At 43.7% G+C, this 26,400-nt stretch overlaps 1 protein-coding gene across 1 annotated transcript in view; it reads left to right on the top strand.

The window, feature by feature from the left end:
• LOC146200163 (uncharacterized) overlaps positions 1-26,400 on the top strand; it is a 93,597-nt gene that overhangs the window by 54,025 nt on the left and 13,172 nt on the right. The window contains exon 3 of the mRNA XM_084595391.1: positions 5,347-5,494. Coding sequence (XP_084451517.1) covers positions 5,347-5,494 — 148 coding nt within the window. The remainder of the gene's footprint in view (positions 1-5,346; positions 5,495-26,400) is intronic.

Below are 26,400 nucleotides of genomic sequence, written 5' to 3'. Positions count from 1 at the left end.
TCGATTTCCTAGAACATTGTGGGGCCACTCTCGACTTTCGCAACGAAGACCTTTCTGTGAGCACTCGAATTGAATCTGCTTTGCGTGAAAATTCGCGGACCAATCCTAGCACGCTTTCGGTTTCGGACGACATAGTCATTCCTGCAATGTCAGCAGAGTTTATACAAGTTGTTAGTTCAAGCTGTGCCAGTGATGCGTTCGACGCTGTGGTTGAACCACTCACCCTAAACTGCGCGAAGAAAAGTATTCTGATTCCCCGCTGCGTAATCTCAGTCATGAATGGCCATTCTTCTTTGTGGACGACTAACTGCTCTAACGAACCTGTTGTATTACCACGTGGTCTAAAACTTGTCAACTTTGACGAAGACAGTTTTAAATCAGTGGCTGTGCTCAGCACAGACAATTCCCAGCCTACCGCATGCTCAGAAGAAGATGAGACAAAATTTCTTGCCATGATTAACAAATCCCTGCCAACAAGTCACCGTCACAGTTTAGTGGAAGTTCTGGCGAAACATACTGCGACTTTCGATCTCTCTCGGGACTCGCCACCACGGATTCCCGTTTCCCGTACTCATCACCGAATCAATACTGGGACTGATGATCCAATCCGTCAGGAGCCTTATCGTGTATCCCCATCAGAGCGCCAAACAATCGAAGAACAAGTTCGTGACATGCTGCATAAGGGCATCTTTCAGGAATCGTCTAGTCCGTGGGCTGCCCCTGTGATTCTAGTCAAAAAGAAAGATGGCTCATGGCGATTCTGTGTTGATTATCGACGGCTGAATACTGTTACCAAGAAGGACGTGTATCCCCTGCCACGTATTGATGACGCCATTGATTGTTTACATTCCGCCTCCCATTTTTCCTCAGTTGACCTGCGATCAGGCTATTGGCAGATCCCCATGCACCCGGAAGATAAAGAAACGACGGCATTCATCACCCCAGACGGGCTGTATGAATTTAATGTGATGCCGTTTGGATTATGTAACGCTCCAGCCACGTTCGAAAGATTCATGGATACAGTTTTGCGTGGTCTGAAGTGGAACATTTGTATGTGTTATTTGGACGATGTAGTGATATTCGGGACTACTTTTCATGAACACAACAGTCGATTAGAGATTGTCTTGGAGTGTATTGAGAAAGCTGGTCTGGTACTCAATTCCAAGAAATGTCGTTTTGGAGAACGCCAGACTGTGGTACTTGGACATCTCATAGACAAGGATGGAATCAGGCCTAATCCGAAAAAGATCGAAGCTGTCTCTTGCTTTAAACCGCCGAAATCGTTAAAACAGCTCAGGAGTTTTTTGGGGCTTATCCTATTTTCGACGTTTCGTTCCGAAGTTTGCTGATCTAGCATATCCCCTTACTTATCTTCTGCAAAAAGATGTGCCTTTCAAGTGGACTGCCGATTGTGACTCCGCCTTTCGCCAGTTAAAATTTATTTTGACATCAGGACCACTACTACGCCACTTCTGTCCATCAGCTCCAACAGAACTTCACTCTGACGCCAGCGCAGTTGGAGTTGGTGCTGTGCTCATACAGCGCCGCAATGGCGATGAACATGTTGTTGCATATGCAAGCCGTTCTTTGAGCAAGGCTGAGCGTAATTACACAATAACTGAAGAGGAATGCTTAGCTATTGTATTCGGTGTACAACGGTTTAGGTCATATCTTTATGAATGTGCATTTAAAATTGTGACGGACCATCATTCCTTATGTTGGCTTGTAAACCTTCGTGACCCCTGTGGACGCCTTGCGCGGTGGGCTTTGCGCCTTCAAGAATTCAATTTTACTGTGTCTTTTAAGAGTGGTCTTAAGCACGGTGATGCTGACTGCCTGTCACGGTTACCACTTGAAACTACTGATTGCAACAATGAGGTCTTGGATGAATATATAGCTGCTATCTCTACAAGTTTCCCCGATGTTGGTGAATTCAAGATTGCGCAGCGGAACGACAACGAGTTGGCGCCGCTTTTTGATGCAGCAAGTTCCCGGAACCCTAAGACCTCATTCTGCATTCGTGACGGTGTACTATACAGGAAGAACTACTCGTCAGTAGGTGCGCGGCTTCTTCTGGTAGTTCCTACAAGTCTTAGGTGTCAGGTTCTTCGGGTAATGCACGACGATGCTACAGCTGGACACTTGGATTTCGCGAGGACATTGCACAGGACTAAGGAACGTTTTTATTGGCCGAAGATGAGTCAAACTACGCAACGTTATGTGGCCAGCTGCCTCCAGTGCCAGCGTTTCAAGCACCCAACCTGCTCACCGCCGGGTGATCTTCAGCCTATAACGCCACCACGAACTCCATTCGAACAGGCGGGAATTGACCTCCTAGGACCGTTTCCCCGTTCCTCTAACGGAAACCGCTGGGTCATAGTGTGCGTAGACTACCTTCGTGGCCGAAAGTTTACGGCAGAAGTTGTTGAAGAACTTCTTTGCCTCTTCTCATCCCATTTTCGCCATTCAGCGCCTTACTACCCACAAACAAACGGTCTTACCGAACGCACCAATCGGACGCTTATCAATATGCTCGCAATATATGTCGATTCGCGCCACAAAAACTGGGATGAAGTCCTTCCGTTTATAACATGCGCATTTAACACTGCTAAGCACGAAACGACAGGCTACAGTCCGTTTTTTCTTCTTTATGCACGACCTCCACGAAGCACTTTGGACACGTTTCTGCCTTTTTCACTCCCTGCTGAAACTTCGCTAGCGCATACTCTCTCTTTGGCTGAAGAAGGTCATCGACTCGCTAGACTTCGCACTCTTGTCTCCCAGGAACGCTACAAGCAACGCTACGACAAGCATCATCAAGATGTTAAATATGCCCCTGGTGACTTGGTGTGGCTTTGTACGCCGTTGCGTAAGCGCGGCTTGTCCCAGAGACTGTTGCACCACTATACTGGCCCTTTCGTTGTACTGGAACGCCTCAGCGCAGTAAACTTTGTAGTCTCTCGCCTGACCACCCAAGGGCGTCGTTCTCGGAAGACTCAAGTAGTCCACGTGGCCCGCATGAAGCCCTTCTATCAACGTGACGAACCTTGACTCGCCCGGCGGGCATCGTCTGCGAAGGCGACAGTGTCACGCACTTCCCGCTGTCCTTATTGAAGGAAGATGAGGTTTGGCGGAATAAGCAGAAGAGGACAGGGAAGCTGAGTCTGTCCGCTGTGGTGTGCTACCAATCTCCAGCGCATCCTAACATCTGTGTAAACAAACCTCGTAACAATAGCAGTTGGAGAGAGGGCTGTCATTCTTCTTCCAACAAGACAGGAGAGGGCCACGCTACGTTTTAACCCGTGCGGAAACAAGTCATATTATAAAGGAGATTGTACGCCTTGTTGAATTCCTTCAATACTCTTGTATTGACTAGAAATGGCGGCAATAACACTTGACTATTGTAGGTATTTGCGTGCGCTGCGGTGGAGAAATCTTCGCCTAATCTGTGAGAAAAGTCTGTGCCAAAACTCCGGAAACTAATACAAGGTGCCGGTACGGCGGAAAAAGTGCTGGGAGAATAACCTCAAGGCTAACCTCATGAAGAGATAAAGAAACCACGCATCTGCTGCACTCATGTTTAGAGTGAGAATCATAGCTAATGGATCTAAAGGCCTTAATTATATATCACACGCGAATCTCCACTTAGACACGTTAATATTACCCTAAATTTGATTTTTTTTTAAAAACTTCTTGTTTAGCTCACAGTCTAGTTCAAACTGTGGCACTCAAGTGAACTGCTTAGAGTTGGTTCCTGGACACCTATGGAAGAAAAGGGAATGCTAAAGGGGGTCTCGCAAACAGGCGACCGCACTGCTAGTACACGTCACATTATTCTGATAAGCTGTAGGGGCCTTTTCTAAATGAACTGGATTCGAAATTTTGTGACTGCCGTATGAACAAAGGACAATGCTCGCGCATCGGCGAAATTGTTTGAGCACAGTTACAGATCGATGTCCTAAATGACGGCTTTGAAAATTACGGTACCTTACCCTCCGAGCTCCGGAGGAAATGAACCTGATTGAAAATTGAAAAAAAAAAAAAGTAATTTCCTCTTCATGATAGAGTGATTAGTCCCTCAGCGAGCTGCGAAACATGTAAATCAGATCCGGATCGACCTGCGGAACATACACTTTCCATCGCAGGGTATCTTCACTGTAGAATGATCAGCCCCTCATCGAGCAGAAAAACATGTCAATCAGATCTGGATCGACCTGTGGAACATATACCTTCCAACGCAGGGTAACGAAACCGGTCGCTGATCTGCGCGTGCTAATTGCTAATCAGGAAACGTTAATGTTCTAGAAATTTGAACGCTAGCAGGCGAAGCTTTCTGGGGATGTTGAAAACCCTTTGCGTTCTTTGCTGTCGATCATTCCGCGAAGCGTAATCAGACCAGTCCTCGATGCCCATCATGTTTACCAAGGAAAGCAATGTAACGTAGAAAGGTTTTCCGTCTGCTTCTCTGTTCAAATACTGTTTATTTTGTTTCTTCTTCCCTTCTGCTTTAATGTTAGTTATAACTAATTAATGTTTTCCTTCGCATGTCATGTGCTGTGTTTTTTTTTTTCTCTTCGCAGTTTTTTTTCTGTTTTTTATTACTTGCCTGTGGCCCCTCCTGTGCATTACTGTCAGCCGTGAGGGCCTTTAAGGGTATTTTGTATAAATAAATAAAATAAAAATGCTGATAATGCACATGACCAAGCGCTACAGTTCCTTTGATGCACAACCTTCGTCCAAGGCAGCCTTATTTGATGAGGGGTTAATTAAAGAAACTCGCCCAGTAGCGATGTACAAAACGGCACACTCTTTGGTCGGGAGTTGGAAGTTTTATTAACGCTCTGATATTTGAGAACACGCTGTCTCGGGCGGTGCACACTCAGTGGCGAGGTAGTGCAATTGTAAAGTGCTCCTCCCCTGGTCTCCGTTCATGGTGCTACCGTTCTTCTTATAGGCTCCTGAACACTCAATAAATGCGTGGAATTTGCAATGATTTTGGTAGCTAGTAAACTAAAAGCCAGTTTCTTATTATCGGGCCCCGTTCTTAGGGTATGTCCGTCTAAAGGCAGTTCTAATCAATAGGACGATAGCCTTCCACACTCGGTTCATTTTTGTGCGAATCTGTCATGGAAGTGTGGGCCTCCTTTGAAAGTTCCATGATTCTAGTCATTTCCATTTGATTTTATGGTAACAACTGCACCACCTGCAAAGGAAATGCATTGAATTCGTCCAGCGTGCTGAGAAATGCTGGCAGTACGACAGGGAAAGCTGTACGCTGAGCCAAGTGGGTGAGAACAAGTGAGTATTTGGTGAGTATTTGATTGCACCCCTGGTGACAATGCGCAGTGTCGATGGACGCCCGGCCCGTGCTGATCCCGATCCTGTCATCGGTGACGTGCTTCCCCATCGTGGCCTTGGCTGTGATCTGCGCACTCCGGTACCGGGCACTGAGGCTGCGCCGTAGGGAGCTCCAGCGCCGGTTGCGGGTAGGAGGGTACGTGTGACGCCACCCACATTGTTGCGGTGAGGACAGCGCTGGTGGTAATAGGAAGACACGTAAATTCACTCTGTGACTGCCCATTAAAAATAACAGCTTACATTAACGCATAATAATGAAAACCATAAGTAAAAGGAATAGGAATGTGATGTCTCGTCGTCTTTATCTCGTGCTCCTATATAAAACTAAGGAAAGAAATAAACAATGTGCTAATGAGCTTTACATGCATCTCGCTTGAAAACAAGTAATATTTGGAGCTTCTACATTGCTAATAAAGACCGCTCGATAAAAATGACCTAAATGGGGTGGTGAGTGGAAAGGGTGGGAGCAAACGGGAGGCGCTCGAACTGACAGGGCAAATTGTATTAGCGAGAGCTTGGTGTGTCTCACTTAGGAGCCGATCTACGTAATGCGGCGGCCTGTGGAAGGGGCCGTCGGGTTCAATGTGCCAGCTCCCCCCCCCCCCTCCTTCCTCCTTCTTGCTCCACCTCTCGTGCGACATCGATAAGAGAGATTGTTAGAAGAGAGAGAGAGAGATAGAGGCTTGAGGCTGTGCAGAACCGGCGGCAGCCAACGTGGTTCCGCCCGGCCTACTTCCCAATAACTTCCCGACAGTAGGTTCTGCTGTACGCGGGGTTCGCCAGGCTTGCAGAGTTGGGCCGGTTGGTTGTACTCCTGAGTTCGGGCGTAGAGGGTCCTTTCGATGCTTTCTCTCGAGGACGGCAAAAAGCGAAACTTTGACGCACGATAAAGTTCCACTTCTTTTATTCCAGGTCATGTTGGGCTCGCCATGGAGAAATGCTCTCTCTTTATTATACAACTAAAGAAAGTCTTATTGTGGAGCTGAATCTCTCTTTACAGCCTGGGTCTTGTCTTGCCACGATACCGGTGAAAGCGTTCAGATCTTGTTCTTGAATTTTCCAAATGCCGTTCGAGACGTATAATCTGATACATCAAAGCGTCGTCCAAAGGCCGCAACTTTCCCGTACTGATTGAGCCAACGGTTTTCATATTCTCCTGGGTTGTTCCCATCATTTTGAAGAATAATATTTTGTTTTTTTTGGTAAAGGCTATAAGCAATATGGGTGAGTTTTTCTATCATCTAATTGATACTTTTATTACTGCCTGCTGTCAGTCATCCTTTATGGGAGGGAGTCAGCCTGCTTGCTGCTTTTGTCGAGTGAAGCTTAAGGTCGCTCTAAATATATGAGCGCTCGACGCAGTAAACACTTTGTGCGTAGCATGCAGTAAGCTGATCGTTCTGTACATGTGCAAGCCGTTGACATTCCTTTTATTGTGCAATGTCTGCGTTCATCAAATGTTTCAGCGTTCTTGAGGTTTTGATTTCACTTTATTCCCGTACGCATATCTTCAAATGCGAGAAGAGGTCCCAAACTTGCGATACCGTAAGGAGAACAACCTGCGAATAGTTTTCATAGAAACGTGCATATTACAATCGTGATGAATAAGAACAGTGGAAAAAGAAAAAAATATTTTAATAGAATAATAGTAACGTCATAGTTGGAATAACAATGAGAACGGAAATAATACTAATTCTGTTCAAAGCGTAATCAGTATCAAATAACATTTTGCTAGGCAAGTCAGCAGAAATTTAAACTAATTTTGGAAACCAAGGAAGGTGCACATGATTTTCTATCGTTGGGAACTGGTTTGAGAAAATTGCACACATAAAGTTAGTTCTACATGTGCGCGTTAGGAACAAAAATATCGTGGTCAATAATATAGCATTTCTTGTGAAGTCCAGAGTGGATTTCTTTGTTCGAGATCTCAAAACTATTAGTTCGAACTAATGCAGGAAACGATACGGCAATGGTAGTATACCTCAATCATTTAAGCGAGCCACCGCACATGTAGGGAAAGGAATTAAAGCGAAATATTTAAATGTTTGATTTTGGAAACTGTCGAAGGTGTTGAACTTGCGTAATTTGAGAATTAGCATTACTTCTGGAAGATGTAAAATACTGGAAAGGATAGTGAAGTTAAAGACATTGCATACATAGCGGGGGACATTTTCCCAGTAGGACAGTCTCTCCTCCCTTGAATATATCTGCCATTATTCGATCTGAACCACACAGTTTTGCTTTTTTCATTCCTCTTGTCCATAAAAACTGAGGCTTCTGAAGGGACTCTGGAAGTTTATGAAACAAATGCGCTTTTACGGACTCAGTACAGAGCAAAAGACGGAGAGTGTGTTTTCTTCTTTAACGCGTTAAAAGCTTTTTCCACACCATAACACACAATGTCATACGCATAAAATGAGGTCAGTCGGGACATTCGAAAAGCCTGAGCGGGGCTGTGCCTCTAATTCGCATTTGACCTACTAACCACCATAAATCATCGGTGATATTTTTTCCAAAAATGTTGGCGGTTGCTCGGCTGAGGAAGACGCATTTATTGCCAAGAATTTCGAACTTTAAAACCCGTCCACTAGTTGATTCGAATTCGGGTGGCCTTACCGAAATGTCCCTGCTGAAACTGTATTGAGTTGAATGGCGATGTGTCGTAGGCTACGAGATCTGCGCGCGAAAAAATAATGACGACACCGTGTTTCGTATTTTCGGTCTGTTTTCTTCAGCAGAAAGTCCGTTCTTGGTGAAAGTGGTCTTTGTAATTAAAACGCAGTACACCGTATATGTAAGCCAACTTTTCCAGTGCAGCTGTTCGGGTGAGTTAGTTCGTCACGATTCGTCATGAGGCGCCGCGAATGAACGTAGTGCCGTCAGTAGGTTCAAAAGAATTTAAAAACTCACACTGCCAGGATTTGGCAGCAGCGAGTGTACCCTGTGGAGCACATATTCGGGAGCAACCCAAGGCACACCGATACAGAGGGCACCCTGGTAAACAGTACGCCCTCTCCTGAGAGCCAGATGCAGTCGCTGAGCCCAGGCCACGCTTAAACTAGCCGTGCTAAGGCGAGACGCAAATAAGCGTCCTCTCTAGGAACTCGTGTTGGGAACAGGCGGCGACACTTGCGACATACATCAGCGACGAGTGCCACTTTGTTGGAGGGCTTCTCGAGAGGCTTTCCCTTCAGCGTAGGCGGCGAAGAGGCAGCTCTTTGCTAAGCGCGCGCCACTGCCGAGTGGTTTGCGGCGTGTACAGCAGCAGCGGCCGGCTGTCGCCAAGTGGGGGCGGAATAAATCAGCCCTGGCTTCCTGCTCCGTCGGTCGCAGCAGTGCGAAGCAGCCAGTTTTGCCTCGTGAAGGGCTAGGGAAAAGCGCCAAGAAGTTTGCTAGGATATAAGACTGTCGCAGAGGCCTAAACTAGGATGAATGTCCTACCAAGCGTAGGTGGTAAAGTGCGGCTTGTGCCGAGAAGTACTAATACCTTTCTTTTTGGCATGAAGCAAGTTGCTCCCGTGCTGTGTCAAGGCTCTTTGATTCAGTGCTGGTCGTTCTGTCGTGAACCGTGTTTTTTCATTTAAAAGGGACGCATACTGAATACCGAATTCTCGCCTGCGACGCAGAGATGAAGGTCTGGGTTACGAAATTCCTCGGTACCTCGGGACTGTATATCTGGATGTTCAGAGATTTGGAGTCAGGCGAGACACGGATGATGCATCTGCTAGACTCGACGCTTGTCGCGACAGAGCCTGTTGCCGCCTGTTTACCTTTGCGTGCCGAAATGTTACACGAATGAACTTAGAATTAGTCACGGAAAACACCGTGGCTATTCCTATCGCGGTCATCATAACTATCAGTCGAGTTTCGTACACTGTTGTAGAAAGGCCTGCGCTATCCACGTCATCCCTTTACGTCATCAAGTTTTTTAGTCGCATTTCCCCAAACGACTTTCAGCCGCCCTAGACCTCGTTTTCCTCTCCATAGAATGCAGTTCGCTTCCAGAACAAGCCATCCACTGCGCCATTTCTTTTAGACTACGTCGCCAGTGCCCCATTGTTTAAGTCGGCCGGACGGATGACGTTGGCCGTCATTTCTTTGTCAGCTGCTCTTCTCGATTTTTTTTTTTTATAGCGATCATAGCTCGAGTTCATTATCGAGTCAACTCTACTGTTTCCTTTGCGCCCTTGAGCACGTCCCAAATACTTTTTCTATTCGTAGATGTCTTCGTGCTGCTATTCACTGTTTTATTACACTTTATCAAGCAGTAGCTCTTAACAGAAGCGAAAAAATAGCTCCCGCTTTTAGTGGATGGTACTCAAGACAGGAGCCATGCTTCGTTTCTCGAGTTGGAGCCTCTCAAAAGGCGCGCTGCCGAGCCATAATGAGTGTTTTTATTCAGAAAGAACAGTGCGATATCCACCTATCCGCGAGTAAGTATATAATCGAAGGTAGGAAGGAAATGAAAAAAAAAGAATACCAAAGAATACTTTTTCGCATTTTGGTATCATTTTTTTTTTTTGCTTTCTTTCTCCGCAGATTTCCGTATAATTCGAGATTTCGGATTTTATACGATAAAAAAATCAGTAAACTTTTTTAACACCCAGTTCTGCATGCGGTTATGTGTTTGCTTTCTTTCCACGAATAATTATTACCTGCGGATGAATCACTGATTTCTTTGTCGATATAATGCTGTATTTTCATGCAATAATAAGCCGCCTGTGATTATCTTAGCTTTCTGTCCGGCGCGAACTTTCGGTTTAACAGCAATAAGAATGAACTGTTACAGAAGTAAAGGAATCCGGTTATCGATCTCCCTGCAGAATGAAATGCTGCCCGAAATAAATAAAAAAATAACATTGTGTGGCACTTTGAACCGATAAATTGCGATAAAGCGAAAGCCTTTGTTTGGAACTTTGCTAATTCCTGGTTTTACTGGGTCTGCTTGTGTAGGCTGCGTGGTGCGGCGTTCGAGGAAGCGCCAAATGAATGACTCCCCACGGATTCCTGGATCGGTATGACGCGATAGCTTAAGCTACCAGCCAACATATAAAGCCCCGCTTTAACGAGCCGTATGAGCGGGCCTGCGTGGCCTATAGGAATAAAGTGAATGCAAGGGTTTTGACAGGCTGATTGTGATATCACCCTCCCATATGAAAGGAGACAACCGAGTTGGCAGCTCCCGCCAAACGTAATATCAGGAAGCCCTAGGCTTAGCTAGTGCTCGGCCATGTCAGCTGCCAGCTACCGTCTCCCACGTAGCGAAAGCGTATTAAGGCTTACGCCTTAATACGCCTTTAGGGGGCGTGGGCCAAAGGTGGCCCACCTTGACTTATGGTGGACGTCATCTTTGGTGGCATCACGTGACCTAGGTTTGCCACAAAGTGTGACACTTTCTGCGATCGACCGTATGAGCCATTAAAGGTTTTGACTTAAAAATGATGGAATATGAAGGACAGAAACGCTAGAACAAAAATAAGGTGAAAGTTGCTTTATAAAAAGGTGGTTTGCCACGCCAAGCTACATTCAGTCACTAACTTGAGCGTGAGCGTCTGAATATTGAGGTCAGTGATAGAACGCGCGGGTTCCAGGCATAGTACTGGTGGCGAGGACACTAGAAACGTCGTCGCCACCATGGACATTGCGAGGAAATTTGAAGTGTCATTGCCTATATTTAGGACGCCGGCTGTATCAAGTAGGTACCCGAAGTGAGCAGTGACAGTGGATAACACGCTGTACAGCATATGCAGTTTGACACTGGTGTTGAGCCTCCAAATCTGCAGTGGCGTGCCTGTAGTAGTAGTGCTACACCTCAAAACTCACAACTGGGCTGCTAAATCAGGGAGCATCTGTCTAACCCCTGCTTTGGCCTCCCACATTTTCTCATTTGTCTGCGTTAATTAAGCATATTAAGCCATAGCTACGGCGTACATATAAAATATACGGACCTTTTATTGTGTTAGCAACACTGCGCCAGGTTTTAGCCCGTCGTGTTGTACCGGGAAGGGTCACGTTTGACCTTGAGCAGCAACCGAGCCGAATACGTCTTTAACCAAGCCGTACGAACGCGCCTTAGTTGCCTATAGCGGTAATGTGAATGCCAGGGATCAGGCAGGCTGATTCTGACATAACAGTTCCATGTGAAACGAGATACCCCAGTCGGCAGCTCCTGCCAGCCCACATATAAAGCCCCGCTTTAACCAATCTAATGGCTTCTAATGATAACGGCATGTCTAACCGATCTGTGAAACAGTTGGTCTTGTGTACTGGGGACTTCAACACTCACACAAATAATGGCATGCCGAACCGATCTGTGAAACAGTTGGCCTTGTGTACTGGAGAGTTCAACAAACACACAAGGAGAGACAATGCTTTCATTGAAGCGGTGAAGACAAAGTATCTGCTACAGTTAAGCCATCTTCGACCAAGAAGTACAACGCAGTGGGGAAACAGTTTGGACCTTGTGTTACACAGACCTGCAGCAGAAGATGGACATGTGATTAACCAAACTGATACCAAGTTTCATTACTTTACGGACTACTGTAGTGTATTCATTAGGATTATTAAAGGCAAATAAGACTAGCTGTTCATTTGTGTGCCATGTCTTTACTCAAAGCTGAACATCTCAACCTACACCATGAGGTACATTTCATGCTGAACCATAAGCGCAGCCATGGAAGTATTCCTAACCTAATAAGGAGCTAAATCACAGCCAATTTGTTTGGTTAAGACCAGGTTTTGAAGAATCATCGTCATCGTCGTCGTCATCATCCTTATCAGCCGGACTATTCCCACCACAGAGCAAATGCCTCTTCAAATTTCTCCCAATTAACCCGGCCCTCTGTTAGCTGCATCCACTTGAGCGCTGCTTCTTAACCTCATCCACCCATCTAATTTTCTTCCTGCCCCCTGGTAAATTTTTTCTCCTTTGGAAGACAATTTGCTACCTTTAATGACCAACGGTTATCCTCTGTTCGCTCTAGATGTCCTGATCATGTCCATATTTTCTTGATTTCGACTGGGATGTAAGCAATTGGAGTTATTTCTATGAAAAACGTGGGCGACACTTAAACTCCACCTTAACTTAACTGGTATGACGCGATAGCGTAAGCTACCACCCGACATATTAAGCCCCGCTTTAACCAAGTCGTATGAACGTACCAGCCTAGCCTAGGGATAAAACGCTTGACTCAGAACGCTAGGGTCCTGGCAAGCTGATTCTGATATCGCCCTCCCATATAAAAGGAGAGGAGACAGTTGGCAGCTCCTGCCAAACATAACATCAGGCAGTCCTACGTCCAGTTCCTAAGAGACATCTCAGAGACCTTGTGAACGCCGTGAAAATTTACACCGAAAGGACCTTTAGCTCTTTTTCTCTTCCAGGTACGCTGAACAAATCAAATTAACGTATTTCATAAACAGATTCATCCCATATAATCTTCTAGTAGCGTGTGTATTGTGGGCAAGATAGTGTGTTTTAGTTCACTTTTTTTAGTAATTAAGGTAGCCAAATTAAGATGAATCCTGCTACCATCTTAAAGTGCGGGTCAAGCGAAGGGCGCACGGACATTTTTGCGCATGGAATTTGATAAACACTCCAACAAACCCCTCAGGACTCGGATATGCCAGCTGCTAGATATCGCCTGTCAGCACTATTTTTCCCTCAAAACGCCGACGACCAATTTTCTGCTAAACGGAGCCTTTAGCGCTATTGTTTTAAAAGTAAACGCAGCCTGCTTTTATCTTGTCTTTCTCAATTTAAAGCGAAAAGTTGCACTCATACGCACTCTCCCGCCATGGGCCAGCTGTGTGGAGGTAGAGTATCCTTGAAGAGCTCTCTTTTGGCACACTACGGTCCTAATTCTAAGCCTTCCCTGCCTTGCACCTGCAAATAAATTCGTTCAGTGTGTAACTACTACCCTACTTGAACGTTCTGAACAAAACAGTTGGAATCAGGTATTGTAGGCGGATACCCTTTTGCGTGGTCAGCACCTCTCGCGCTGACAATTAGCTATGCATAAAGACTCGCGCTTGTGTTTTTCGAGACTCCTAATTTCAGCCTATTGTAGATACTTTGTAAATACCACGGTTACATATGTAACTTTCGGAAAGTATGGGCAGGTAACTGCCCAGAACTTGAAACTGCGTGTCAAGTGCAATGCAGGTACCATTCTGGCTACTATTATAGAGATTTGTTTTTTGCCTCGCTCATATCTATGGCCACTAAACATAGCCATAGAGACGGATTCCTTTCTGCTTCTAGAGCCCAAACTACCTACTTAACACCCGTTTGTTTCTTTCTGATTATTTGTCTACATGAGATTGCTGTTTTTAACGAGTACCGTCCATGTTGTTTTTTCTTGGCTGTCCCCTACTGGCGGCTTCTCTAAAAAAAAATCACCACCACATCCCGCCTTATCTGCTTTCTTTATCTCCGAGCCGTGTTTCTTTTGATGCACATCTCCAACCTGCCCTTTATGACTTACTTTGCATCCCCCCCCCCCCCCAAATGACGAAACCAACAAAGCCTTTACCCCTATAGCTTCACTCTTGTGCTTGCAAACTTAAGAATGACCTTTAAAGCAGCCATTGGACACTGCGCACGAGAAACGTGGCACTAAATGTGGGCAATCACGAAGGCATTTTCCAGTTAGTCATGTCATTTTTCGGAATACCGCTGTCACGATACATCTCATAAGCATGCAGTGAGCGGAAAGTTTGAGTTTCTGAGCCGAGCACTCTTTATGATTGCTTATTCCTCGGCTCTTGTTCGTGTGGAGGATGGTGATTGATGCACAATGCTTGCAGTAACGTTTCCGTCCCCGAGCAAATCCTTCCATGAGAATGCATTGCCTGTACCGCACTAAGTATGCATTATTGTGGAGCTTTTGAAAGGCGACCTAATAGCCATGAGGAGGAAAATGTTTACATAAATACGGACGAAGCGAGTGATATGTAAGTGTACACTGCACTTCAATATCATGATCCATGTGCAGAATATTAGTGCTTATAATTTTATGCTCTGTATTGGTGATGGTCACATCGTAGAGATGGTCCTACAAATGATTCACTATGGTGGAGTTGCAGAACTCCTTCCGGTGTCAGCCTAGGAATTTAGACAATGGTAGTAATCTCTTGCGAGAATATTATCTTTGAAGTTGTAAATGAAGGTTTCTTGCACAATGGGAAAATGAACAAACCGGTAGAACAAGCAGGCGAGACACTGCAATTGTGAATTGGTCAACTTGATTCGCGGAAAACACGTTAATATCAGAAAGCTGCACCCTGTTGCGCCTTTCCATGTTCAAAAACGTTAGAAGCCATCGTGATACTTACTGATAACAGACATATAATCGGATACGGATAGCATACATAGGGATGCAGATAACATCAACAGACATACGGATACGGATAACATCATCGGATACAGATAATAAACACATCATCATTAGTGTTATATATCGTCCACCCGACTCTTCCGCTGATGTTATTTATGCTGTCTTTGACTTCATGAATGAGTTGAACTTTGATGCTGCTAGTTTCATTTGCATGGCCGACTTCTCCTGGTATCCACTGACCATCTATGCACAATTTCGGCCATGACTCCGCCGTTCGTAAATAGCTAGTAAATAATTCCTTGTCTTTGAAATTGTTTCTAGTGCCACTAGGTTAAATTCTGTTCACGATCTTGTATTTCTAAGTGCTGATTTCGCAGAACAAGTATCCTCTTGCGAAACAGTTGACGGCATCTCAGCTCACTAAAATGTCTTATCGTCCCTCTCTTATACGGTTTCCAAATCACCCTATACATTTACTAGCTTCCCTGCCTTCACCCATGCAGATGACAATTCAGTTACTGATGTACTATCTGAACATTTCGATATGTTCAGTGCATTGTCAGGCAGCCATGACGTAAATGTTTCTTGTTGATTACCTTGAAAATGTCTTGTAAAATCGTGCATCCGTGTAAAATCGTGCAAAATCATGAACGCTTCATTCCTATCAAGATTAAAAAAAGAACACTAACACCCCTTGGATTACTCGCGATATCTTGCATCTGTTACGACGAGTTCACAGGCTCGGACGTTCCAAAAAATGTAATGATCCTACCACCTTAGATAAATATCGCAATGCAAGGGACGAGCTTTATCTTGAATGAGCGTTCAGCCAAAGATTTGTTTTTTTTTTGTGTTCATCTGCATGATATGTTAAAAAGTAACCTCCAAAAATTTTGGTCTTCCATTCTTCCCAGTGATACTTCATCTACCTCGTTTAAAATAGTAAACGACGTCGTTAGCGACCCGGCAGCAGTCTCGAACACTTTCAATATATATTTTCTGTCCGTATTTGTTTCCAATAACAGCACCGTCCCACCACGTGTCGATATAGGGTTTTACGATTTTACGAAGCAAATAGTGACATCGAAGTAAGTCGTTCTGGCATTTTAAATATTACCGTAGCTTTGGTACAAATAAATGCACAGGTCCGGACGGTGTTCCTAACGCGTTCCAGGTTGGATACTCATTGTGGTCGTCGAAATATTTGTCAGTGATATTTACAAAGCCCTTAATGGCTGCTACAGTTCCCGTTTCTTGGAAATTAGCCTAAGTGCTACCTCTTTATAAATCTGGTGATAAACAGCTTTTGTCTAACTATAGGCCGACATTACTGACATCACAATCGTTCAAAATGTTGGAGCATACCATTCATAAGCACATGATGTCATTTTTAGAATCTAGTAATTTACTCTCTAACATGCAGCACTGGTTTAGATGCGGTTTTAGTATAGTAACACAGTTGGCTGAATTCACGCATGACATTTCACTTAACCTTGGTCTTGGTAATCAAGGCGATGTAATTTTTATTGATTTCTCAAAAGCATTTGATACCGTACTGCATCCTAAACTTCTAGCTAAACTCAGTGCTAAATGAAATAACCCTCAACTAGTTAACTGGATTTCCAGCTTCCTATCACATTGCTCCCAGTTTGTGTTTTACAGCTCCACTGACTGCTTTAATTATTGTCAAATCAGGGGTCCCTCATGGCTCCGTCCTCGGGCCATTACTTATGTTAATATACACAAATGATTTGCCCAGTAATATTTCTTCTAACATTCGTTCTTACACCGATGACTGCGTTTATATGAGTATAATAATTGTTATTATGGCCTTTTTTGCTTACAAGAATTGTTTGGTAGGTTGGGCAGTACATAGCAGATGAGGATTAACTTGATAAAGCTGTGCTAATGTCCTTCTCTAACAAATTATCTCCATCGACATTTAGTTATTTATTTAAGAGAATTACCTTAAATAGTGTGCCCGAGTATAAATACCTTGGTGTCATTTTGATGCAAAACTTACCTTGGACTAATCACATTGATTACATCTGTAACAAAGCAATTAAAAAGTTAGGCTTCCTGAGGCGTATATTACTTATTTCCCCTGTAGACATAAAGCTACTAATGTATAAATCACTAATTCGTCCAGTTTTAGACTATGCTTCTGTAGTTTTGAATCCATATACACATTCGCAGATTAATAAGTTCGAGGCTGTCCAAAAGAAAACAGTGCGTTTTATTTTTCCCTATTATGACCGCTATTTCTTACCCTCTTTGGCACTTCCCTCACAAACTAAAAACGCTTTCTGCATCTCACCGCATCGAATCGCTAAAATTCTTGTATTGCTTGATCCATTCTTCAGCCTCGCTCTCGCCTAATTACTGTAATTTTTCTCCAGAATTATCAACCAGGAGTCGTCATGAACTTGACGCCTTTTTACACATGTAATAACGTGTTCAAATTCATTTTTGTTTTCACCCACCATTGAATGGTGGTATGCATTACCTGAAAATATTCGTTTCCCGGATCTCGACAGTTTTGTAACAGCTATTCAAGACGCATAAACATTTGTATAGATGCCTGTAACACTCCATTGATCACGTACTTCGCTCTGGCTCATACTTCCGTTGTTCACTGCTCATTGCAACTTGTATTTATTTTAGTATTGCATTCTAGCATTGATCACTTCACAATATGTTTCATGCATGTATGTCTTAATCACCCACTCCTGCTGCAGCGCGGCATAGCGGTGTAGTAGAAATAAATAAATAAATAAATAAATAAATAAATAAATAAATAAATAAATAAATAAATAAATAAATAAATAAATAAATAAATAAATAAATATTTATTACATGAATGACGTGTGCAGTGAAAGTCGCGAACAATCGATTGGCTTTTGTTCTATGCACTATTTCAAGGCCTTTTTTATGTAATCGTTTTCGTAACGTTCTATTCCCTTGTTTCTATTTGTCCCGCTATGCGATTCCAGTGGCAGCGAGGGCATAAAAAATCAAGGGACAATTCAACTGAAAGAAATGAAATTTGAATGTGCAAAATATCTTCCTTCCACTTACTTAGATAACCGGTTTAGCTTGTTTTTAACGTCCCAAAGCGACTCAGGTAATGAGAGACGTCGTAGTGGAGGACTCCGGGAATTTCGACCACCTGGGGTTCTTTAACGTGAACTGACATCGCACAGCACACGGGCGCCTTGCTTTTCGCCTCTACCGAAAAGCAGCCGCCGAGGCCGGGATCAAATCCCGCACCCTTGGGAACATTAGTCGAGCGCCGTAACCACTACGCCACCCCGGCGGGGGACTTAGATAACCCAACATCATGTCACGGTGCTTGCATGGCAAAATAAAGCCGACAATTATAAAGGCAAACACGCAAAGTACGGCCGTTGGTCATGCGTAACCAGCTGTTTGTTCTATGAAACCGCGCCACGTATGTACACAAATCTTTCAATCTCCGCAGATCACCCTTCAGAACAGTTAGTAGGACGCTTAAACGGTTTCGCTTTAATAGCCGCAATAGCAAAGCGGTTTAGGTGTCCACCATGTTCTGATGGAAAGGAACGAAGAATATAGACAGGGTGCCTGATGAAGTATGACAGTAATGGGACAACCCAGCTCCCCCATGGCCTCTTTAAAAAAAGTACAACCGGCCCCAGAAAAACAAAAGCATTGGCGCTCTGCCGCAATTATATCAAGGGAAATGCAAATGGAGCCAGCAGCCACATTAGGTAGGGAAAAATGTGTTGAGTTTTGCTCGGTTTAGTGGCACATAGGCTATACGAGACCATCACGTGCGAAGCGCAAGGTTGAATGCGCCATACACGAGAGATATCTAAAGATTTGTTTGAATATGCTATAACTGATGAAAAAAGCATAGCTGCTTTTAGGAATGAAACAACACATGAAAATGTTGGGTTAGTTGGTTTTTCATCAGTTTTTGCAGCGCGTAGTAAGACGAGGACAAAGCATGAAGGATCAAGTAGGGCAAACAAGCGCTGAACTGAGCCGCAACTATATTTTGGTAATTCGCGAACAACCTAATAAATACTAGCAGGAAAAACGTCCACGAGGGGGACAAAAAATGTAAATACAGGGCGAAAAAAGATCGGCTCATAAAAAATCCAAGTGTTATAGAACAAACGACAATAAGTTCATATATCGACAAGCCTAACCCATGATTAATTGAAAAAGCAACATATGGGGGGTAGTAATATGACGCAAGTTCGAAAAAATTATAAGCCAGTGGAAAACGCTGTCAGTAAATAAACAAAATTCTCAGTTTAATTGGCCGAGCTTAATTGACCAAAAGCAAGTAGAAGCGCAAAAAACGTTAAAAAAACTGTTTTAAAACCGCAAGTGAATGCATGATATAGCAAAAAAACTTCACCCCAGGGTGAAGCTGAACGATGTATTGCTGACGGCGTAAATTGGTGAAGCGATGCAGCGCTAAAGGGATTAAGTTCCTGTATAAGAAAACGATTTCGTATTTGGCAGTGAAGAAATTGTCAACTGCCGACAAGCAGGGAAGGTGTGTGATTCTTCCAGAACGTATGTACGATACTTCTCGAAAGCGGCGGAAGTTGTCTAGTCAGCCTTTTTTAAATACTCCGATGCTTCAGTGTCCAAGATAAGAAATACCGCAAAAAAATTGTGCGAGCGGTTGATTCCAGACAAGCTTTCTCGAGCAACAGAAGTCAGAAAAAAGGCCAGTTCGGAAATGTTTTCCACAATAAAAGCACACAAGATAGGATGCCGTCCGCGCGTAATGGTCTGTCGAAAAGATGACCTGGCATAAAGATGTTGTAAAATATTTGCAGGGCAAGCTCAACCTGCTTCCTGTTAACGACCCTTTTCAGATGAAAAACGCAGAAGGAATCAGGTTCTTGATAGACAATAAAGCAAGGCTTTTTGCTGATTCTCCATCGATGTGAAATATTTATTCTATTCAATACCGTGCGTTCGTGATTCTAATTACAACCACGGAACTGTAGTTTTCTGAACGAATGCGTGTTCAAGTTTTTTAAATTGTCGGTTTACCTCAAATCAACCTTTGCAGAGTGGAATGGGTCTAGTTTTAATCAAAAGCAGGGGATCTGTATAGGATCATGCATTTCTCCCGTTCTCAATGACCTTTACCTCGCTATGTATGAAAGAACTCTTGAGTGCTTTGATATTCACGCGTTCTAAAGATCTTCCGGCTCGTGGATGATACCTAGTCCTCTTAGATTGCAATAACGAAGTCATATTACGTGAGGGGTCTCAAGTTCTGACAGTGTTTATGACGACACTGCCACTATACGAATTGGCTCAAGAAGTGCCAGACAATAATTAGATACGCTTTCTCGAGCTGATGTGTTTCACACCTGATCATGTGTGCTGCACATTCGAGCCCAGGCACAAGAAACTCACATTTGCACATGGTGGTGCTCACTGTAAAACGGATCATTGTACACTGTAGTTTTAATAATTCTCGGCGAAGCCATGTGAGCACAAACTTCAGGATAACTTTTCAGCCTAAGTGTGCGGGCTAATGCAGTCGGGATACCCGCAGGATCGTTTTTTCTGCCGCTGGAAAAATGGCGAAAAAATGCCAAACAAACAGACACCTCAGATGAAGTCCAACAGCGAAACAAGGCAGCAATAATTCCATATTATGCACAAGGTTTCTTATCGCCTTAAGAAGATTGGCAAGAAGGTAGGGGTTCACGTGGTCTTTTCAGTCCCTCGTTGCCTATCTAGACTTCATGGCATGGTAAAGCAAACGACGAAGAAAAACACTGGATGTACCACAGGGCACTAGAACTCCGTCAAAAGATGTCGCAAACTCTTTTCCACTACCTTGCGTCATTAAGGCTTGCATCGGCCAAACCGGCCGATGTATCTGTAAGCACAGCACAGCAGAGCAATCAACTTTCAGGTTCATCATCCATAAACCTGGCAGTGCATTGTTGCAAATGCGACAGCAATAGAAAATGTTCCCTTGTTCTTGAACAGACAACCATTCTGAAAAGATGCAATAGTAAGCTTACACGCGGTGTAGAGGCAGCCGCCCTGATCACGAAGCTCAAGGATGGCTGCGTCAGCGCAGACTATGCTTTTCTTTCGAGCAAAGAAACTTTATTCATCACTGGTATTACCGGATTTTATCTTTGATTTTATTGGCACTCTTTGCATGCCGTCATGTGATATTTTCCTTTGTTTTTCGTCTGGTTTTCTCGCTTCTTTAGTTAGATTGTTATCTGATTTTATGGCACTCTTTGCATGCCGTCATTTGATATTTTCCTTTGCTTTTCGTCTAGTTTTCTCGCTTGTTTAGCTAGATTCTAACTTTTCACACTATGGCCCTTTTGTATCTCGTAATTATCATTCGCTTTTAGTCTACATACCCATATCAGCCGCATTGTTTGAACCATTGTTGGTTTTTGTTTTGCCGTGTTACTCGCGGGCTTCCGATTTTGTTCGGACATCTGCATCAGTTTCCATTCCTTCACGCTTACCCTTTCTTTTTTCGCTATCTGCCTGCCGTGGTGGTGCAGTGGGTAGAGCGCTCGCCCTCTGTGCCCAAGGATGCGGGATCGAATCCCGGCCACGGCGTTCGCTTTTCGACGGAGACGAAAAGCGAGGATCCCTTGTGCTGTGCGATGTTGGTGCGCGTTAAAGAACCCCAGGCGGTCGAAAATTCCACAGGCCTTCACTACGGCATCTCTCATAGCCTCAGTCGCTTTGGGATGTTAAATACACTAAATCAACCAGCCCACCATTTTTTGATTGTCTCGTGTACTCAACTGCGTTTTAAAAAAGGTATTTTGAAAGATGTTCTTGCGCTTGCTTTTTGGCCAATTAAGCTCGTTAAGAATTGGGAATTTTGTTGATTCATTCCCAGTGTTTGCCACTAGCTTATTATTTTTTCAAACTTACGTCATGTTACTCTTTATGTTAATCATGGGCTAGGCTTTCCTATATATAAACTTATATTTTTGTACATCCCACTTATTTTTCCTCCTGGTGGCAGTTTTTCTACGGTTATACATGATGCATTTCGAAAATTATCAGAATAATGTTGCTGCTCACTACTTGTTTGTCCTACTCGTTCCTCCATGCTTTGTGCTCGTCTTGCTATTAGCTGCAAAAATTCCCATAAACTATTGACGAGGGAATCGTTCCGATAAGTGGGCTGAGATGAAATGGAATGTGTGCCTAAAAATGTGGAAAGTTTTTATTCCCAAGTGCTCAAATATTTTGCATGAGCATAAAATGTGGATTATGGTCATCTCTCATCCACATAGCCCGCGTGCCTGTCTCACCTGCTTCTTAATAATGAAGCTGTGTGTACCTACGTGCAGTCGACATAAAATGACTGCAATGAGGCATTCCTGATGGCATCATTATTTCCATTCTTATATGGTGGGTTTATTAGGTGCATGTTATTTTATTATTCCATTTTCACAGGAATTTTTGTTTCTGCTTGCTGTGTACCAACTTGAAGCTGTCCTTGAGAATTTTATTTTTGTTGATAAATGCGGTAATCAGGTAATCAGAAATTAGACGAAAAAAAACTAGTTGAATATCGGTCATGGCATCTGAAAGCAGGGCCTTGCAATTGCGCTTTCGGTTCTCTACCGACTGAACTAAAGCCACGGCTGTGCAGCCTTCAGTTTTCCTATTTATGCGTATAGCCTATTCTTGAGCGCGTTCGCCGGCAAATTAGTGAGATGTATATTTCACAACAAAGCTCCGACGAGATACCCTTAGTGTCCCCACGAAACTTTCTGACAATAGAGCAGTCCTCGAAGCGACATAATTGATTGATTGCCTACCTAGACAGAAAAAGCAAAAAGATGGGCCTAAAAATTAATATTCAGAAGACCAAGGTAACGCTTAACAGCCACGGCAAGAAACAGCAGTTCACAATAGGTAGGCGAACATGTATACATGAAGGGTTTTCTGGCGGGATGTTGCTGTTTGTCGTTCATGATTAAACTGCGCGAAAGCAAAAACACGGACAGAGACAGAAAACACGTACACAAATCGAGCGTAGAACTTCCAGCCTTTATTCGAAAAACGCTTCGAGCATGCCTTTTATACGCTCTGAACAACCACCACATGACACTGCCGGTATCAAAAACAGATAAGATTGACAGCTACGTGTACATAATGCGCGAATCCGCCAGAGCCCCAATCTAAACTACACTAGTGTGTGCAATCTTACGCACCACTGAACCTTGATAAAAGGAAAAAAGGAAAAATCCTGAAAGTGCAGATAATACCAAACCACTAATGAGGGCATCAACAAAGCACTGTATTACTAGAGAAACTTACTCAGCAGAATGGGATGAGACGCGGAACCGACAGTAATAACAGAAAACGATGAAGGTGCAAAGCCACTAAAAGACCTAAGCTGAAAACAACTAAGAACTAAGAAAACCACCGAGGCAAAAAACTGTGAAACTGAGAGCGAAAGAAGGAGACATCAAAAAACAAAGGTAAAGGCGACGCGAGCAATGAAAAGGCAAAAACGAGGATACAATCTATGAAGGATGAAAAAACAATAAGAGTACAGGTGCGGTTTTAAAATGGACGATTTAAGGCGTTCCTTTCTAAAAACGAGATTTCTTTATGAGAAAGCATAATGGACGGTGTGCTCACACAATTGTTCGAATTCTTTGCGATTAGGAAGGCCTCAATTATCTGCCTTTTCGTTTTGGTTCTAGCCGCAGCGAGGAAGAACTTCGTGCTTTCGAGAAACGGGTGACAATCAGTTTTTTCGCACTTCTTATAATGTAAAGCTAAATTTCCTCCTGAGTTGGTAGAAAGATTGCGAACATGTTCAGCCGGCCTCTCATTGAAACATCGCCCTGTTTGACCGATGTACGTCTTGCCACAGGATAATGGCATCTGGTAAATAACCCCTCAGGCACATTCAGTGTACTCAAGGCTGTGATTTGAGGCGCATCTGTATTGCAAGTCATTTCCTTATGTTTTCTTGTCACTCACATTCTTGTTTACCTTGATTTGTAGTGCCGACTGTACTTACTCACTCCTGCTTGGACTGCCAAGAGGCAGTTGGCAGTATCAAATAAATAAATAAATAAATAAATAAAATTTTTGCTGTGTCGGTTCATGATTGCACACAGTTTAGCGACCTTAGACGGCGCCGCAAACACGAGTCTGACGCCGTATCTTCATGCCACTTTGTTTATATTGTGAGACACTCGGTGCAGGTCAAGCATAACACACACTGGTTTTCGACCTCCGTTCGTTTGGCGGTTCGTATTCTTCATCCTCTGTAGCAGACTTTCCCAAACACAGGCTATCAGTTGCGGCGGATACCTAGCAGCATACAACCTCTCAATCTGAAGGTTAAGACTTGAACCCATTCTGTGCTCACATGACTTTTTTAATGCCGGACGGTAGGCAAGGGGATCAACTGCTCTTTTAATCAACTTTGAATGTGTCTCGTCTGTGTGTTCCTTCTTCGTCCTTCGTATTACGCGGTGTTTTACCATCATGAACCACCAACTCGCCCAACAAGCATTACTTTTCGAATGTGCACTGTAAAGGGTAGTAATTGCTTGTTCATTCCGGGGCTGTATGGCCAACAGGTATGGGAGGGTGTAAATTCAAGACGTACATCAGTCAAGACGTACAGAGGCAAGACGTACAGTCGAGCGCGATTAGAAGGTTATCGCTCGAGCGTCGACCGGGAACATGAACAGCGCCATGGCCCAGAATTCTCTGCCGTGGCGAGAGAGGTATCAGGCCAGCTTCCCTCATTCTTTTTGCTGTTTTTTTAGCAGCCTTCACTCCCTGATGGGAATGGGACATCACTTTTTTTTTTCGTTTGGTTCTGCGAACAGGCAGTGATCGTTTTGCGCACGACGTATTCTTCGGTATTATCTGAAATTGGACACTTTATCGCAACAAATGGAAAGCTTAAAATAGAGAGAGAGGGCGGTGCGTTTGTCGCGGGGGTGATGGTTGTTGTATGGAACAGCGAACGAGGGAGAGAAGAGTGCGAAATCATGATTTTTCCTGTTCCAAAACCGGCTGCCAGGTGCCTGGAGTGCAAGGCTGGTCGACGCTCGCGCGATAACCTTCAAACCGCGCCCGACTGTACATCGGTCAAACAGGGCAATGTTTCAATGAGAGGCCGGCTGAACATGTTCGCAATCTTTCTACCAACTCAGGAGGAAATTTAGCTTCACATTGTAAGAAGTGCGAAAAAACTGATTGTCACCCGTTTCTCGAAAGCACGTAGTTCCTCGGCTAGAACCAAAACGGAAAGGGAGATAATTGAGGCGTTCCTAATCGCAAAGAATTCGAAGATTTGTGTGAGCACACCGTCCATTATGCTTTCTGATAAAGAAATCTTGTTTTTAGAAAGAAACACCTTACACCGTCCATTTTAAAACCGCCGCTGTACTCTTGTTATTGTTCTTTCCATTCTTCATAAATTTTAGCCTGGTTTTTGTCTTTTCATTGCTAGCGTCGCCTTTACCTTTGTTTTTTATTGGTTCCATCTTTCACTCTCAGTTTCGCAGTTTTTAGCCTCGGTGGCTTTTTTTTTTTCAGTTTTTAATTATTTTCAGCTTACGTCTTTTAGTGGCTTTGCACCTTCATCGTTTTCTGTTATTACTGTCGGTTCCGCGTCTCTTCCCATTTTGCTGAGTAAGTTTCTCTTTTAATACAGCGCTTTGTTGATGCCCTCATTCGTGGTATTGGTATTATCTTCAATTCGAGAATTTTTATTCCTCCGATCCCTTTTTATCCTTTTATCAAGGTTCAATGGTGCGTAAGATTGCACACACTAGTGTAGTTTAGATTGGATCTCTGGCGAGTTCGCGCATTATCTACACGTAGCTGTCAATTTTATCTGCTTTTTATCCCTGCTGTGTCATGTGGTGGTTGTTTAGAGCGTATAAAAGGCATATTTGAACTGTTTTTCGAATAAAGTTGGAAGTTCTGCGCTCAATGTGTGTACGTGCTTTCTGTCTCTGTCCGTGTTTTTTTTTTCGTGCAGTTTAATCATGAACAAATATGTATACTTAGGACAGGTAGTAACCGCAGATCAGGACCATGAAAGTGAAATAACCAGGATAATAAGATTAGGATGGAGCGCATTTGGCAAGCACTTGAATATTATTACTACCAGCTTACCGCTGTCGCGCAAGAAAGCACATATAGTTGTATCTTACCTGTACGCCCTTACGGGGCTGAAACATGGAGGCTAACGAATAGGGTCGCACTTGAACTAAGGACAACGCAGATAGCTATGGAACGGAAAATGGTAGGTGTAACATTAAGAGACTGGAAGTGTGCAGAGTTGGTCAGCGAAATAACTCGAGTTAGTGACATTGTAGTCGAAATCAAGAAGCAGAAATCGGCATAGACAGGACATATAGTGCGAATAGAGGATAACCGATGGTCGCGAAGGGTAACAAATTGGATGCCATGGAAGGAAAGCGTAGCAGAGGGAGGCAAAAAGTTAGGTGGGGGGATGGATGAATGAATGAATGAATGAAGAAATGTTTATTCAACCTTTGTCTTAAAAAAAACGTGGGTGGCGAAAAAAAAATGCTGTTTGCAATAACCGCATGGGCTTCGCTACCCGTAAAGTCGACGATGACAGCAGTGGCAGTTCGAGTGATAGAAAATGAACAATTAAAATGAAGTTAAGGAGTTC

This window comes from Amblyomma maculatum, chromosome 2 (assembly GCF_055883805.1).
Source record: "Amblyomma maculatum isolate TAMU_Amacu chromosome 2, ASM5588380v1, whole genome shotgun sequence".
In the NCBI taxonomy this organism is placed as follows: Eukaryota; Metazoa; Arthropoda; class Arachnida; order Ixodida; family Ixodidae; genus Amblyomma; species Amblyomma maculatum.
The sequence above is the reverse complement of the archived record's forward strand: the minus strand, read 5'-3'. Positions and strand labels throughout refer to the sequence as shown.